Consider the following 17,495-nt stretch of genomic DNA (forward strand, 5'->3'; position numbering starts at 1 on the left):
GTGCGGCTGGCCGCCGTCGAGTAACTGGCTGATCCGGACTAATGCGTTTGGAAATCAAAGCGAGAACCCGAGCTTTACGCTTTCATTTCAAAAGCGCAACAATCCATTTCGGCGCCATCCAAACTTTTATTGAGCTCGAATCTCAACAGGCTGCGGCCACCCGCCGCGAGGATTTATCTTCAATGCAACATCTATACCTTTAATGTTGCAGAACAAAGCTCGCTTTTCTGTTTGGTAGTAGCCTGACATCAAAACTGGTTCAAGTCATTTCCACGCTCCGAGTGGCCATAAAAGTGTCGAGTTGATGCGCCTGCTTCTTTCTGTCTTCCCGCGTCAAAAGTTAACGGCGGGGGATGCTGACGAGGGACTCAACGGACTGGTGACCTACGAGATCCTGGCCGGGGCTCAGGGACACTTTGTCATTAATAATCGCACGGGTCGCATCACAGTGGCACCCGGCGTCAGCCTCGCCGTCGGACGATCTTTCGCGCTGACCGTCAAGGCGTCCGACAACGCGCCGGAGTCCCTGAGAAGGTACGCTCGCATGCACGCAAATTCCATTGCGGGGGACGGTCAACGCAGCACTCGCAAACGTGAAATAAACTGAAAACCTGCACAAGGGTTGGATGAGCAGATGGATGGAAGGTTGGGTGGCGCTGTTATAATAGTTTGGGATTTTAGTTCGTTACTTTTTAGTTCCTTTCGACTTTTGTTTTTTGGATCGAGTTACAGTCAAACCTCGGTTTTCGAACGTCTCTGTTCGGTTTTCGACCAAAAATTTCGAGTTTTTTTTATGCTTCGGATGACGACCGAATTTCGGTTCTCGAACAAACTGAGCGCACTTGAATGCGTCACTTGACTCCTCTCGCCTTCCTTGCACGAGGAAGTGACGAAGAAGTGACGCTTCCACGTGTAGCGTGCCATTGTGAACAGACGTGTTCAATAAAGATTTTTTTTTTTAAAAAAAGAAGCGTGGTTTCGGTTTTCGAACAAATCGGTTTTTCGAACAGCCTTCTGGAACGGATTATGGTCGAAAACCAAGGTATGACTGTACTCTTAATTGTTTTTTAGAGCAGGTTTTTGGAGAGTTTTTATTAGTTTTAGTATTAGTTTTATTAACATGGAGTGTTTGTTGAGTGTAATTAAAAAATAAATAAATAAAATAAAATAAAGGTCACAAAGGATTATGTAATAAAATATGACCTTTCCTCTTCTATCCGGTTCTACAGCAATACCAAAATGAATAATTTTAAAATGAATGTATGATGACATTCGTTTTCTAAACATTTTTTAGTTCGAGTTATTTTGTTAGCTTTTGCTAACTGCCATCACCTTGTTGTTGTTGCTATTTGTTTTTTTTTTTTTCTTCGCTATCCTCTTGCCAGGAGCTCCATCACAACCGTCTACATCGAAGTGCTGCCACCCAACAACCAGAGCCCGCCGCGCTTCCCCTTGCTCACTTACAACCTGGAGGTGAGCGAAGCCACAAGGATTGGCGCCATTCTGCTCAATCTGCAGGTGAGGCGTTGATTTCTGTGTAAAAAAAAAAAATTATTGTGGGATTATTGAGACATTGACCGCCTCTCACCTGACCCAAACCCGAACCCTCTTCCTTATCATCCAGCCATATGTTGATGCTCAATTCGGCTGCTCAGCCTTGCACCTTAATGACAATTGTAGGCCCGTTAAAGGCCCTCCGTTGTCGTCTCCCTCCAGGCCACAGACAGAGAAAACGACCCCATCGCATATCGCATTGTGAGCGGAGATTCCCAGAAGGTGTTCAACCTCTCCGAAACGTAAGTTTGCGGCTTTGTCCTGTGTGTACTGGCTTGGGGCGAAATCTGAGATCTAAAATGGTGTTATGTGCAATGGTCTGCGCTGGAGATTGGTATTGAGATTTATTGGTTGGAGTGTGGTAACACTTGGACAATTACCTGCTTTGACACACCGCAAAGCATCCCAATGAGACAGCTGGCGCAAAAATTGGCAGACCAGGAGAATTGCAGTGAACGAGCAGTTTGAGCTGCGTGCACCGCGACTTTTCTCCTCTCTGACACCTCCCTCTTTTCAAGTGCCTTTGCCAATGCCGAGACGAGCACAGGAAAAATTGGAAGCCTCAACAGGCTAACATGAAAGCAAAAAGCTTCGATGAAAAAGCGAGAAAAATGTCACTTTTTAGAAATGGGTACCAAGGTGCAGGCTAACAAAAACTGGGAAGTAACGAGTAGCCCCGTTCGGCTAATGTATGGACTGATAATGAGGGTCGCGGAAGGCTGTTTGGGTGCAGCATGGAAGCTATGCAGAAATAACCCAACTGCATACATAAAACCCGAGAACGGACCAACTCTTAAAAATGCCACCGTGCGCTTTTTGTCCCTCTTGGGACATGAAGCACAAACTGAAGTTTCCCACCAGCCACGTTCTCTGACTCAAAATCAATATCGGCAGAAAAAAAAAAAAAAACCACCCTGCTCTGCTGCCTGCCGCGTGGCGTGGAAACCCCATGAAATATTAAGGTGCCATTTTACCGTCTTGTAAATGAGGAAGTCAATTTCGAGGGTCAAGACGCGAGGAGACTGGAGATGCCGTACTTACTTGTGGATAGCGCTATGCATCAAAAGTCACTTTTAGTTCTGTTGTGCCAACATACAACAGAAGTTATCTCAAGGCCATTTAACTGTGGAGCCGTTCTCGCACATTAAGAAACGTGTAGAAAGCCACATTGATTTGATATTCTGCCAGTATAGATAAAACTGCGCAAGTCTGTTCAGTCGGTTTCTGCCACGAGGAGGAAAGAGAGAGTAGCCACAAATTATATTCCAATAAGAGTGCCAGATTTGGATTTTTATTGCCTTAAGTATCGCTCACTGGTATCGTCAGCTTCCACCAGATCGGGTCTTAAAATAAGCATGGAATCAGCCTGATACCGATACCCGTTGTCGGTGCTCATAGTCCACTCACCTGACTTCAGTTTCACTTCCCACTCAGTGATGTTTTGTCGTCGTTTCTTTGTTGTTTGTCTCTTCACGGGCCCTGGAATTTACCAGCAACCAGTCCAGAATGAGATCTTTATACTTTTTCATTAAGATTATTACACAAGGTTTGTATTGGAACTCATTAGATTGTACCGTTTTCCCATCTGTGTCATTGTGATTCCCGCAGTCGTGCTGGCAGGCAGCTAGCAGCTGGCGGCGGCTTGAATGCTAACAACAACTAGTTGTTGTCTTCGGCCGGCAATGTGCCTGAAAGTTAAGTCGCGCGATTATGAAATAGTAGCGATGTGGAAAATCAGGATGTGGCTTTAAACGGCGGGGCCTCGCCTGGTGAGTGACGCGGGAGTCAAATGATATTGTCGGGTTGGCTGTTGTAAAATGTTCGCCAGTCTGGGCATTGAGTGCCTTGGCAACAGTTGCTGTGCAGCTATTGAATGAATCTGTTTAATGCGCGTGAATTTTCTTTGTGTCGGTTCAATAAAGTGCAGCGCTGGCTGCGTCTATTCCTGGCACATCTGATCATCTGTTATGGCAGACGAAAGTAGCACAGCACGGCGGGTCGGGCTACATTTTAAAATTCTTCACAAACGGCCCAAGCAGACGCCGATATGGCAGCCTCTGAATGAAGACTGATTAGCTTCTACTCTTGTTAAGTTGTGCATACAACACACCCACTGAGACTTGTCATTTTTCAAGCCTTAAATTCTGTCCCGTGACGAGATTCTTGCACTGCTGCATTTCCAGACGACGACACTCTGCGTATGCCGCTGCTTGCGTTGAGCTATTATGAAAAATGAGCACTCCAGCCCTTCGCTTCTTATCAACAGCGCAGGTTCCCCTGAGAGGGGATGCTAGAGATGGTCGCCATAGCAGCTGAAGCTATAAGACTAAGAGATTCATGAAAGCAAAATATTTGGAATATATATACACACACCCACACCCACGCCCACACCCACACACACACACACACACACACACACACACGCACAAAACTAAATGTCGGTATAATAAGCCTCTGAATGTAGTCTTTGAAATAATTTTGTTATAATACTCACCATTAATGTGAATGGTTTTCCGTTCCTCACGATTGCTAATGATCCAGCGAAGCTAGCGGAATTATAGTCAGCTTGCCGGGTCCATACGCGGAGTTGCTGCTGGCGAGCCGGCTAAAGGCGAATCCTTCGGTCCGTTCGTCCTGAAGTGTACCATACTCGTCGTCTTATTCGTCGAAGGATTAGCTTTGAGCTAATGACCGAGCGGGCTGATTCAAAAAGGGGGCGTTTACCTGTTACCCAGCAACGGCCAACGTAGGCCAGTATCATCCAATTAAAATCGCTCCTGCCGCCAACTGCAGCCCTGAACAGGACATGAGCAGTGAAAAATCGATGGATGGATTAAACAAACGAGAATATTTAGTTTTATCTGCGAGCCAGATGCAATCATCAAAAGAGCCACACCTGGCTCGCGAGCCATAGGTTCCCGGCCCCTGCTATAAGGTCTTGTCTGGGATGGCGAGCAATGTTAGATGTGTTACATTATATTATATTCTTGGACTTATACCAGAGCAGGGGTTCTAAGTGTGTTCAGTCAATGTAAACCGCGGCTGGTTGATCAGATTCCTCATCGCAAAGAGACCCGTACTGAGTCGCTAATGGTGGCAAAGATCATAATTCAAAGACTCGCCACGTCTAGTGCGGTCGCTGACCATGTCATTCTTTTTATGACCACATTGTACCATCTTGTGAAGACTATTTCCAGCAGGATAACCATGAATTAGCCTTTTCCACGTATGCGATAGAGGAATCATCTGCTACGTTCACAGAAAATGACTGATCTGGAGCGCGGAGGTTTGATTGATGCCGTCTGTGTCTCGGTATCATATCATACCTCCACGCTGTATATATTGATCCACATTCTTCCACGACATCATTTATCCCCGTAAACCTGAACAATGGTCAATGTATCATTCCGAAATGTGGGACACAAGTCAATTTATGGCCATTAATCCTGTCTGAAGTGAATCATTAGCATGACAGTTGTACATTCATCATGCCAGAGGTCTTTTTCTTTGCTTAAACCGCCCCCCACAACCCCCCTCCCTCATTTGCATCTCATCTACCAGCAATAGAGCATCATCTGCTGAATTACAGCTTGTATCTGTTGTCTCGCTTTTTCCCACAATAACTGTGGAGTTGATCAATACTCAGACTTGGATAAAGAGAAAATCATTCCTTTTTCACTAAATACAACCAAAAATAGAAGACAACACTGAAGGTACTCACTCATTTGTCAGAAAGAGGAGTCGCTACTACAAACAAACTCATGTTAGCCATGCTGGTTAGCTACTGCGCTAGTTATGTGCCTCACAAACGAGTTTTTAATATTCATGCCACCAATTGTAGGCAAGCCAACTCCTGTAGCTGGTTGCAAGCACTCATTTCAAGACAGCCTTATGGTTGTATATTGATGTTACCTTGGAGTTGTCAAAGACTGATGGGTGGCACTCTCGTAAATGCGGTTTCTTTCCTCTTCTAAGCCGCCGTACCTTCACTGACTGCTAAAACAGCTCAGACTGTGATCGAAACTTTTAGCGGTTTTGAACCTGTGATTTTTTTAAAACTACCATACCTGCCTTAATGATGCATAGAACACAACTTTTAAAAAAGTACCATATTTTTTTGGGGGGGGGTGGGATTGTTTTGTCTCCACCACATGCTAAACATGCTAAACTTAATAAAACACTTAAAGTATCCCTTTGCTCCTCTTCTTTCGCTGGCAAGAAATGGAAGATGATCGGAACCATCACAAAAGAAGACTCTCGCTCACACAGTTCTCCAAATAAGAGGTCAATGTATGTTTATGTGAAAAATGACACACGAAATGAAAGATAGTAAAACCATTGTTAAGGACCGAAATGTTTAGTCGAACCAAATAATATTGAATGTAAAATGCCAAAGAAGGGGATAATGGAAATGACCATTTATGTTTTGGTAATTGTAAACCCGCATTTTTTAAAAAAAAATACAATAACATATGAAAAAAAAATAAATACACCAGTAAACACAACATAGACTGACTGCCTTATGTGTTTGGTATGATTTTAAAGCCTGTTTAGAGACCTTGAAAATTTTTAAGCACACAACCCGGTATAATACAGGCCACGGATTTTACTTGTTACTTTATTCATGACAAGTACATATCGGTGCCACGGATTTACAACTACCTGGAGCGCAAGTGAAGAAAATAATGACCACAACGCTATTCATGAATAAAAAGGTCACGCAGTTAGTCACGTGTGCTCCACAGCAGCCTTCAATTTGAACCGTAAAGGAGAGAACAGTTCGACGGGGAGTTGCGGCAGTCATTATTCTCCTTGCCGGGTGTTCCGACGCATTTTGTTTGTGGTCCTGGCAGATTCGCCCCCGGGTTCCATTGTTTTGTTTTGCGCCGTGCGCCCGTGAGTGTTTGTATTAATGCACTCGCTCCCGCTGCCGTGTTTTACGCCACCATGTGTGAATGTGTGCAAACAAAGATAATTCGGCGCGCCGCTCTCGGGGAATGCGCAGGCCGCCGTGCGGAATGCTTCCCCGCCAGCAAATTGTAGCTTGGTGCACTGCAGCGACTTGAACCGCAACATGGATTCCCGCTGTTTGTTGTGCGTCTGGGTGGGAAGCGCGGTAAAGTTTAAAAGACCACCTGCTCCTTTTCCCCAGTGGCCGGGAATTCATGAATGTGCCTAATCTGTAAGTAAATACATTTGGATGGAAGCACGCGTATGACGTGTCGATGTGCTTACAAGGGACAAATAATGCGGGAACCAGGATGCTCGAAGCCTTTGGGTGGCTGTTGTTTGTGAAGATGCGACTGAATCTATGGAATTTAACGCTTCGATTTTCTCCACAGGATTGGCCTTCTAATTTTGGAAAAAGCTTTAGACAGAGAAACCGAAGAGCGCTACCGTCTGGTCGTCACCGCCTCGGATGGCAACCCTGGAGGGGTAAGACACAAAGCCGCCTATCTCTGCCCTTGTCTTGTCGAAAGATGGGCTGAAATTGTTGACGTGTCGGTCAGCGCAAAAGTTCCTTTTCGGTAAAGACAATATTTTTTATAGTGTAACCTACTAAATTTGGCTCTTGACGATGTCACAATTTCAAAACCAATCGAATTATGATGCTCTTGTTTTGTAATGAGCAACTTTTTTTTGTATTACCAAAAATGAAAGTTTTCTACTCGTCATAATTATTTTTTTTTTTTTAATGTGTTTTTGAAAAATCGGTTTCCTATCAAAAATGAAAGTTTTCTACTCGTCATAATTATTATTTTTTTTAATGTGTTTTTGAAAAATCGGTTTCCTAGTTGTTTCCACAAAATTCTGGACTACTGATGAGCCCCAATTATTTATTTATTTGTTTTGTTTTATCCGTTTCTGTACCCCCCCCTCAACCTTCAGATAAGAGATCGGTGACCCCTTAAATGTATTTCTCTGCTTTCCACTGATCGTCCTAATTTAATTAGACGTCAGCTCAGTTGGCCGCGGTTTGGTCAGCTGTCTCCCTTCCTGGCCGAGGTGAAATGCGGCCCCCCTCTTTGGTTAAAAGTCTGATCGGAAGCCTCTCTTCATCCCCTGGGAGAGTGATGATGAATACATCTGGGGTTTTTTGGTGTTTTTTTTTTTTGCAGGAAAAGCGTGGGGAGTTGGTAGGGAGGGAGGGAGTCTATTCATCTCACTTTAGATGGACAGATTGTAGGAGTCAATAACCTTTACCAATATTGTGCGAGTTTTAAATCGGGGCGCAGCGGAGGCAAGCATCTCCGGCACAACATAAATTGCCGCTGTGACTCGAGTGTGCCAAATGTCAGCGGCGGGATAAAAAGCTGCTACAACAGGAGGGGGGAGTTCAAACGAGGAAGTGGGGGTGAAGGAGTCGGCTTGGGCTCCCACTACGGACCTAAGTAGACCTAATACGCACTCTTAAGGTCTGCCGTCGGTTGACCGAGCAATGCCAGAGACAGCAAAGTCTGGAATTCCGAAGCTCAAAGGAGAAAAATGGACTTCAGTGTCCTCACACAAAGCGGGTCAGACAGAATTGTTGTTTCTGAGCCATCCATTCCTGGTGACGCTTCTCTTTGACAATCCTCCAAAGTCCAACAGGTTGCCGGTCCGGCAATTACAAATTCAATTTCATGAAAAATCATACTTGAAATCTAACAAATAGCTGGGTTGCCCCTCCTCACGAAACCGAGAACTGAAGAATGCTTTCAGATTCAAGGTGAAACATCCTCAACAATCAAGAAGAGTCATTCGGGGACTACCATGACCTGGTTAACTCCTGCACAGACCTACTGACATTTAGTAATTTTGCTCTCAAACCTCCACCTAAACTATGCGCTCTCCCTCAGCTCAATGAACAGGAGACGCGTTTTCAGGTGCGCTTCACTTTATTTGCAGATCGGCGCCATCAGACACGTTCATAAAACACTTTGAAAACTTGGTACGAGCCGGAACGCAATATCAGTTCCCAAGATGAGGAGGAAATGTCTCTTATTATACTTAAACACTTGGCTTGCCAAGGGAGGTAAACCGAGGTCTCAACTTTGTTTCTTCTTACTTTACCTTCATGTACAAAGCCTCGAACGTCAACCGCAGAAGGATGAACATGAATCCAATTACATCGGTAATTTTCTTTTCTCCAAACTCTCAGGACCTTTAATCTCAATTTGGCGCGAGATCGTCTGACGTGGTTTGCGTTTAAAGCGCAATGACATGGAGATGATTACCATATTTTCCGCACTCTAAAAGCATTCCATTTTCTCAAAAGCCGACGGTGCGCCTTATAATGCGATGCGCCTTATATATGGATCCGTGTTCTGATTTCTTGGACGTAGTATTTTACGTGTTTTGTAAAGTGCGTTGTTACAGCTGCAGTGGTTGAGAAAGCTCTATTTAAATAAAGCTGTATTGTATTGTATTCCCTTTAGTGTAGCTCCATCTAATGGATGCATAACGCAACCTCAGCCACTCCTGCTGCTTCTATTCTATGCGCCTTATAATGCGGTGCGCCCTATATATGAAAACAGTTTTAAAATAGGCCATTCGTTGAAGGTGCGCCTGATACTCCTTACAGCGCGGAAAATACGATACTGAACTCATTCGCTCCCAAAGACGTATTTAGATGTCTTTTCAGACGCCAAACATTTAATCCCAGCTCCTCATTTTATATTGACTGTACTTGAAAAGGGTCTGAAAAGGCCATTTTCAGACCAATGCCTGAAAAGGCCATTTTCAGTCCCTTTCAGACCCTTTTCAAATACAGTCAATATAAAATGAGGAGCTGGGATTAAATGTGTGGCGTCTGAAAAGACATCTAAATACGTCTTTGGGAGTGAATGAGTTAAGACTGCATGTCATTTAAAGGCTTTGTGACACGGAGATGATTAACTAAGAGGAAACTGACCAACTTTATTAGCCTGTTAAAATCGGACATTTTCCGTACCTCAGGCACAACTCGCACCAGCTCTAGTCTCTGTGCCCAATTCTAAAATCCGTCTCCGCAGGTGGGAAGTCTGTAATACCGACTGCCTTGCGGGCTCAGACATCCGCCGGGATAACCGTTTTTTTTTTCCCATTGCCCTCGGCTAACGCACTACATGAGTCCTAACAGCATGATCTTATTCACTGCTTCCGGTCAGGCTTGTCACTTGAAAAGCCGACGCGTGGAAGGCCTCCCCTGCGTCCTTTTGGATACCACGGAGCACCGGCGTTTGACTTTAAATAAATAATAACCGCTCGTTAATCAGGCTCTCGGCTCTTGCGGCTTTGATGAGAAACTTCACGCCAGGATGGTGACACTAATTGGCTCCGGGTCTTGGGCAAAGTGAAGAATAAATAGAGCCTGTCATCGCCACGCTGATGTTAATGGTACCCCGCTAGTGTATCCCACCGTCGCGGCGGATCAAGCGGGCCTCATATGTGACGGTTTCCAGCGTGTCAGCTCCCACGTGAATGTCTGTAATTAAGTCCGAACAAAGCAAACAACAGTTGCGGGATGAAGCCCCGCGAGGACGGACGACGAGATGGAAGAACTAGATCGTTTCCTCCGGGATGGACGCCGCTCAAGCGCCGGGGCGAACTTCAAACGCGCTGTCTGGTGGGAAGTGTTGCGAGGGCCGACCACTCCCACTTCGGAGCATTTATTCCATGATTAGCATACGGCTTTGTTGCCTGTCAGTCATTTTTGCCGAAGACTGCCACGGGTTGCGCAGATACAAGCCAGTGATTTGCAGATCAACAGTGTGAGTCGTATAGCGTTTGGAATCATGTGGAGGCATTTCAAACAACGTCCCAGTGGTTGTAAATTAATAGAGACTCTTGGGCATTATAAATGAATTCCTTTGATTGAGTTTTTCCAAATCCGAGCCTATCCCAGGTGACTTTCTGCCAGGTACCCGTCGGGCACGCGTAGAGGCAAGACAAGGTTAGGCAGCTTTATTTCTATCAGGCTTTTCCTACACAAGATAACTCAATGTGCTTCACACATAGTCACAAAACAAGGCAAATGAATTCAATGAATTTTTAAAAAAATGAAGAATTCAAGACATTTAGGAGTAAAGAAAAAAAAATACGTTTGCAAAAATTAGTTTGAAGATAGCCCAGGCGCATCGTTTTCAAAATACTGATTCTTGAAATGCTCTAAAAGTCCTTAATCGCCCATGATGTCATAAAATTGAGATGCGATGAATGAAAAGCTTTAGATGACCTTTTGATCATACGTTTGAGACGTTCCCGACGTCAAAAGCTGCGTTTTTCTTGCCTTTGTTTTGATCAGATGCGTTTCACGTTTGTCGGATTTCGCCGGGACCCCTGTTGTTTATTTCTTTTGAAATGAATGCAAAACGTGGATCTGCATCCCTCCCCAGACGTCAACGACAACAGTCGACATCGTCGTGACGGACGTCAATGACAACGACCCTGAGTTTGACCCCGCCGCCCCCACTAACTTCACTGTCCGAGAAGAGGAGGCCCATCTGTTTGTGGGACAAGTCAAAGTAAGTTGAACGCGTGAGGCGGCGCAGTTCAGTTCCCTTTATTCGGTCTTTGGCGGTTTCCCTGCTGCCATCGGGCTCGTTTTTGCTGCTTGAAATCGGACTTGAACAGCATCATGGATCATCACACTGACCCTGTTATGGGTGCTTTAAATGACTCATCCCCGGTTTAATGATGAAACCATGAACGGATACGCAAGAATTAACGTCTACGGCCACCAAATTGTCGATGTAGCAATAAAATCAATTGGTCTTGGTTTTATTGCCCTTCTTCCCCTCAAGAGTCACTGCCCCGTTCTGCATAGAAATTGGGAATTCATCTCACAATGAAGATGAGGAGCGCAACTGATGAATCTCGTCTCATCGTCGACGGATAGTCCCTTTGATGTTCAAAACGTCGTTTTATGAAAGAAATTGGTGGATTGATTTTAAAGTGTCGGCACCTCGGTCCATAGGATCGATAGCGTAAACAAACAATTCATTTCCTCGAAAGAACTATTGATGTTGCGCTTTCCTAAAATGATCATGAATTCAGCTGTTGTTCTACATCACAGGTGTGAAACTCGAGGCCCGGGGGCCAGATCGGGTGCGCCACATCATTTTATGTGGCCCTCGAAAGCAAATCAAACATGTCAACTTCCACGATGCTTGCTAAAATCTCGACCAAAATTTTAAATTCTCATATTTATTAAATAAAAGAGAGACATTGTAAGCATTTTCTTGTGACCAAACACTCATAACAGTAATTTAAACACTAGTTGAATAAACCATTATGATTGACGTTTTTATATGTTTTCAGTCATAACGGCCCTCCAAGGGAAACGTAACAAAAATGTGGCCCACGACAAAAATGAGTTTGACACCCCTGTTCTAAATGATTCATTTCACTTGTACCAGACACGTATTTATTTATTTTTAAAAAATAGAAACTCATTTTCAGTTTAGATGCCATTAACGCTCCTCTTCTCACGCAAGAAAAGCAGTTTAGATATTCGCCTGTACCCAAAGCGAACTGAACCATAACCTTCAAACCAAGGTAGGTACTGTTACCACCTAACTTTTAATGTCAGGACTTGCCCTTTACTTGGATCACATCTTCACATAAATCAATACAAAAAAAAGGGGCTCCGACGGTTAGTTCAGTCACTTGTGGGACGCGGCGGCCTTCAATTAGAATTGCGATGAATAACGCCGTCTTTATTCCAGCCTGGTGTTCCCATGCTTTTTATTTGTGGTCTTGGCAGACTCTCTCCTGGGTTCAATTGTTTCACGCGTGTAACAATGCAACCCCCCGGTAAATTGACAGCGCGACGAAAATGAGTCCCGAAAGTGGTGCTGCACAAATACAGACAATTCTGCCAAAATTTGAGCCGTTTTCTACCCTTGCGATGAGAGTCTGCCAAGGCCCGATTGTTGGAGGTCTCCGGAAAATCATCCTGAGCAATTATCCTCTGTTGTGGGTTGCATTAATAGTATTTTTTTTTTCCCCTCCTGGACCTATTTGGATTGAACTGTTTGCACTGTTTCCCATTTTATTTTTTATTTTTTGTGGGGGGGTCTCCAAACGTGATTAAGAGAAGTTGCGTTTAAAAGATTAGTTGAAATAAACATTCGTTAAAATTACATCAATTTTATTTGTATTTTTGTTTCAAATGCTTTTAGTTATTATTTTAGTTTTGTTTTGATTGATTTCGGTATTAGCGTTCCTTTAAAAAAAGTGCTTGTCAATGAAACTTTTAATTAGTTTGTCTTCCGAAATTTAAGCACGCTGTTACAACGCGTAATGTCATCGTGCCTTTTGTTGTCTGCTTTTGAGGAATACCGAAATACAGTTTTTCATGAATACTTATGTTACTGTATTTGAATTACCGTATTTTCCGCACTATAAGGCGCTTTGGCGTACATAACGCACCTTCAGTGAATGGCCTATTTTAAAACTGTTTTCATAAATAGGGCGCAACGCATTATAAGGCACATGGAATAGGAGCTACAATAGTGGGTGCGGTAGCGTTATGCAGCCACTAGATGGAGTTACACTAAAGGGAATACAATACAATACAGCTTTATTTATATGGAGCTTTCACAATCGCTGCAGCTACAACAAGGCGCTTTCCAGATTTAAAGTACTACGTCCAAGAAATTAGAATGCTGATCTATAGATAAGGCGTATCAGATTATAAGGAGCACTGCCAGCTTTTGAGAAAATGGAATGCTTTTAGGTGCGCCTTCTAGTTTAGGGAAAAAAATAATAATTTCGTTGTTACTCTCTGGAAAAAGTTGACAATTCTCAAGATTGTACACAAAAACACGACATATACAAATGAGGATTTCCAGCCATTTAATGCCGCCGTTTTCAGAGGCTCCGAAGTTTGGTGCTAAGATGCAAAATTTAAATTAATAGTCATTTCTTAATACTTGGATGAAAGAAAGACCCTGACTTTTTGAAGGCAAAGAAAGGGAATGTTCTTTCATGGCCGAGTCAGCCGCTTGATGTCCCGCCAACAGCGAAATGCGTCTGACTGACTGAAGACAAAAAGTGAAGTCGGCACGACCCACAGTGAATGCCCTTATTTTGTGAAACCTCCTTTGAAATGAAACTTGAAACGAGAGGAGACTCCATCTTTTCGGTGGCGATATAATTATGTGTGCATTGCTCATTTCCAACACACCAGTCTACCGGCAAATGTTAGTTTATAAAGTATGAAATAGACGCTAAGGAAGCCACGTTGCCTTTTGACTCTCATCCAAAATGCGTCCTCAATAAAGCTGTCCCAAATCTCCCTCGTCTCTTTAGCTTCTCCGTCCCAGTAGGCAAGACTCGCCGTGCTCAGCCTTTTTAAGCGTACAGCGCAAAGTGCATTCACGCCGCAGACGTCGCTGCACCCAGTACGCAGACGCCAACGCCGAGGCTGGAGATGAGTGAATCAAGAGGGCGTTTCATCTTCTCCGCACAGCGCGCTCCTCGATCGTAGTTTTGCTGGCGTAAAGACACGACAATCAGGTTCGCTATTTGAGAAATCATTTCCAAGCGGTCACGCAATCTACTTTTTGCACAAAAAGTCAAGAATGGAGGCTTTGTGTGCCCGACGTGCAGCCGCTCACCAAGGGCACTTTCCATAAGAAGACATATAAAGAAAGTACAGTTCAAATAAAACGCTGATGCTAAAATCTCAAGGAGAACATTAAACGGCATGTCCTTAAACTTTACAATGCGTCAAGGTGGTCATACACTCAGTTTTTAACTACTGGGCTCATTTTTTTTTATTCTTTTTTTTTTAAAAAGCACTTAATTGCTTTGGACATAAAAAAAAAAAAACATGCCTGATTAAGAATTTGAAAGCAGTTTGTCCCAGAGATCCTTTGGAAGGTATCATCTAACACAACCGACACTGATAGATATTTTTTTTAGCTTCTCTGCAGAGCACGCAAGCGTAGTTATGCAATGTTTCAGGAAATATGTAACAAAACTGAATTTCATTTTGTTAGCAGTGTTATGCATGCAGTAACTTGAACAATGCAAATGGGAGCGATAGCTGTTATTACAATACAGTGGATTACATTTGTGAATTAGAGTTAAAAAAAAAATCCTGTTACCATCTGTAGTTTATGTTGATAGACGTCACAGTCACATTGAAGTAAAATAATCCGATTTCTGTAAATGTCATAGGAACGTTTTTTTAAAAAAGATTTTATTTTCATGGACCTCTTGCAATTACATCACGTACCAGTAGGGGTCCACGGACCCCTGGTTTAGAAACACTGATTTAATATTCGGCAACCGGGCTCTTGGTTGTTGAATTTATTTTTTTGTTTTGTTTGTTACGTTTTGTTCGATGAAATGTAAAAGAAACATAAAGACAGCTATGCTATCTGGCTAACAACCTGCAAACGCTACGCAGGAAGGCCGCAGCTGAGTCAAATCCCGAATCGAACATGCTGTCCACTTACTGACTACGCTGTCCTAATTTTATTGTGCATACCTTGATTTACAAGTTTACATCATTCATGACCGCGCTCGCAATTTAAAAAAAACTTCACTTCACATCTCAAATCAACTTTCTTCACTGAAATGAATAGAAATGATATTAATCCATTCCAGATCCCCCAAAATCATGAAAAACTGTCCTCAACGGTATTGGACTATAGTCTAAAAAAGAAAAAAGAGAGATTTGGCAACGCAGAGCAAAAATAAATAAATCAATCACTTGTACGTTAAGGTACCTCTGTATTAATTATTTGGGATAATTTTTATCACGATGAATTATCTGCACCATTGGCATTTTGTGTTTGTTTATTCATGAGCCGGAATATGTTGAAAATCATCAGTCATATTCCATAAAACTTGGTGCACAGGCCAAGAAATATTGGGGCTGTTCCAGAATTATTATTTTTATTCTTATTTTTTTATCATTGCAAAGCACGTTTTTGCCATTTCGTTTTTCAGTGACTGATGCATAAATAATAACGGCTACGTTCAGGCATGCGCGTACAGGAAGCCGGTGTCCAATTTGATACCCTCAAGCAAGCACGACTATTGATTAAGCAACAGCTCGCTCAGTATTCCCTTTTTTTTTTTTTTTTTAATCTTTGCCACACACGTGCTCCAAGCCAAGTTGCACTTGAAGGATTACGTGGAATAAACAGTGCTTCCCTTGAAACCGCAGTAGAAGAAAATGTGGACAATTATTGATAAACCAATAAATGGAAGCCCTCCCCATGTGTTTCGCCTTCTAAAATAACCAAAATGAGTTGGACACACACTTCCTTTGTGCAGGAAAATGTGAAAATGACTTTTTTTTTTTTTTTTAGTTTTCTTTTTTTTCACCGTAATTGACTTGAATAATAGCTTGTTTTCCTCTTTGGATTAATTCAGAACATGTCCCGAGCGATGAAAGGCAGGCCCTTGCGTAACCCAGAGCGTCTTGCCCTTTTGAACCGGCGCGCAATTCGTCACAAGGACTCACATCTCCCAAGTGACAACCAGGATGAGAGCCCAAATTGCGTGAGGGTTGTTTCAGCCGGCGTCTACAGGCTGTGTAAATATGCAAGGTGTTAGAATGAAAAGCCTGGCTCTAATGGATCGTGTTCTGGATCAGATTAAACACAAAAACATCTGCTGTCAGCCTCCAGGCAAACGCCTTTCAATTTTGAAATGCGCCGCTCATTCGCGGTGAATATTTAGCGCTTTGCGCTATTAACGGCGTATGTCAATAGTCTTACTCACAGTTTACGTCTGGCGAGTCAGGAGGGAAATGAGGTTATTTATGACTTTTGATGTATTTTTCAATCCCGGTGCTCCGGCATGCTAATGGCGTCGCATCATTGACAGCTGACAATTGAGGCGAGGCAACGGCAAGGCAGGTTTTTATTTGATATCGCGCATTTCATCTCAAAGGTTGCGTTTTTTTCCATTATTGAAAGTTCAACGTTCAAAAACGTTTGCAAATAAAAGAACTACAGACCTCAAAAAAAAAAAAAATTAAATAAAAGGTAGCTTGCCTAAATTACGAAAAGAACGTACAGTGCAAGGACGATATTTTAGGAAATTGAATTTTTAAAATGTTTCAAAATACCAAAATCATAACAAGGGGGAATCATAGTTTTCGACTTGGATTTGAAAGCATTTACACTGGGGGGCTTAGTTCACGTCTGTTGGCAACCTATTCCATTTGCGTGCAGCATAAAAGCGAAATGCTGCTGCACCATGTTTGCTTTCAACTCTCTGCTCCACTAATTGCCCCGAGTTTGCAGACCTCACAGCCCCTGACTGAGTTTAAATGTCATTTGCATTTCTTTAATTTATTCAGGACCCAAACCTTTCGGTCATTTTTAGCCGAAGAACTTTGAAATCTATTCCACAGCTGACTGGGAGCCAGCGTAAACACTTTTGGGGGGGGGGCCTTTTGGGCTAATCTAGCCTTGGTGTTTGATTGGAAATTAGGTCTGAATTTCGCGACATGACTTTTACTGCTTTTTTTCGATGATCCAGTTCATGGTTTCAAACGAGCATGGTCAACCTTGTACAATCACTGTAAGAAAGTCACAGTGGGAGCTTGGCAACATGTAATTACAGTCGACGCAAAAGGCTGCAGCCCAGTCTTCTCATCTTTTATCCCCGCAGGCCACAGATCCAGACGCGGGGGCTAACGGCCAAGTGAGCTTCCGCATCGTCAATCACCCCGACTTGTTCGTCGTCGCCGCCAACGGCAGCATCTACACCCGGGTGCCGCTGGATCGCGAGCTCAGGGACAGCTACGAGCTGGTGATCGAAGCCTCCGACGGGGCCGTGGACCCCCGGCGCACCACCTTGACCCTCACGGTGCGGGTGACGGACATCGACGACAACAGCCCGCTGTTTTCTCAGCAGACGTACGTGGTGAACGTGCCCGAGAACAGCCCCGTCGGAACCGTGATCCTCACGCTCAGCGTAAGTGTGTGTGTGTGTGTGTGTGTGTGTGT

At 43.5% G+C, this 17,495-nt stretch overlaps 1 protein-coding gene across 4 annotated transcripts in view; it reads left to right on the forward strand.

Annotated features, from left to right (window-relative positions):
• Nucleotides 1-17,495, forward strand: part of pcdh15a (protocadherin-related 15a) — a 228,633-nt gene that overhangs the window by 150,086 nt on the left and 61,052 nt on the right. For all 4 annotated transcript variants that reach the window (XR_002170731.1, XM_019891743.1, XM_019891745.1 and 1 more), the window contains exons 17-21: nucleotides 1,386-1,518; nucleotides 1,717-1,796; nucleotides 6,897-6,990; nucleotides 10,911-11,039; nucleotides 17,158-17,463. Coding sequence is in view for 3 of the 4 variants with exons in the window: in XM_019891743.1 (XP_019747302.1) it covers nucleotides 1,386-1,518; nucleotides 1,717-1,796; nucleotides 6,897-6,990; nucleotides 10,911-11,039; nucleotides 17,158-17,463 (742 nt within the window). In the remaining variant the exon portion in view is untranslated. The remainder of the gene's footprint in view (nucleotides 1-1,385; nucleotides 1,519-1,716; nucleotides 1,797-6,896; nucleotides 6,991-10,910; nucleotides 11,040-17,157; nucleotides 17,464-17,495) is intronic.

The sequence above is a fragment of the Hippocampus comes genome, unplaced genomic scaffold (assembly GCF_001891065.2).
Source record: "Hippocampus comes isolate QL1 unplaced genomic scaffold, H_comes_QL1_v1.1 scaffold121, whole genome shotgun sequence".
Classification (NCBI taxonomy): Eukaryota; Metazoa; Chordata; class Actinopteri; order Syngnathiformes; family Syngnathidae; genus Hippocampus; species Hippocampus comes.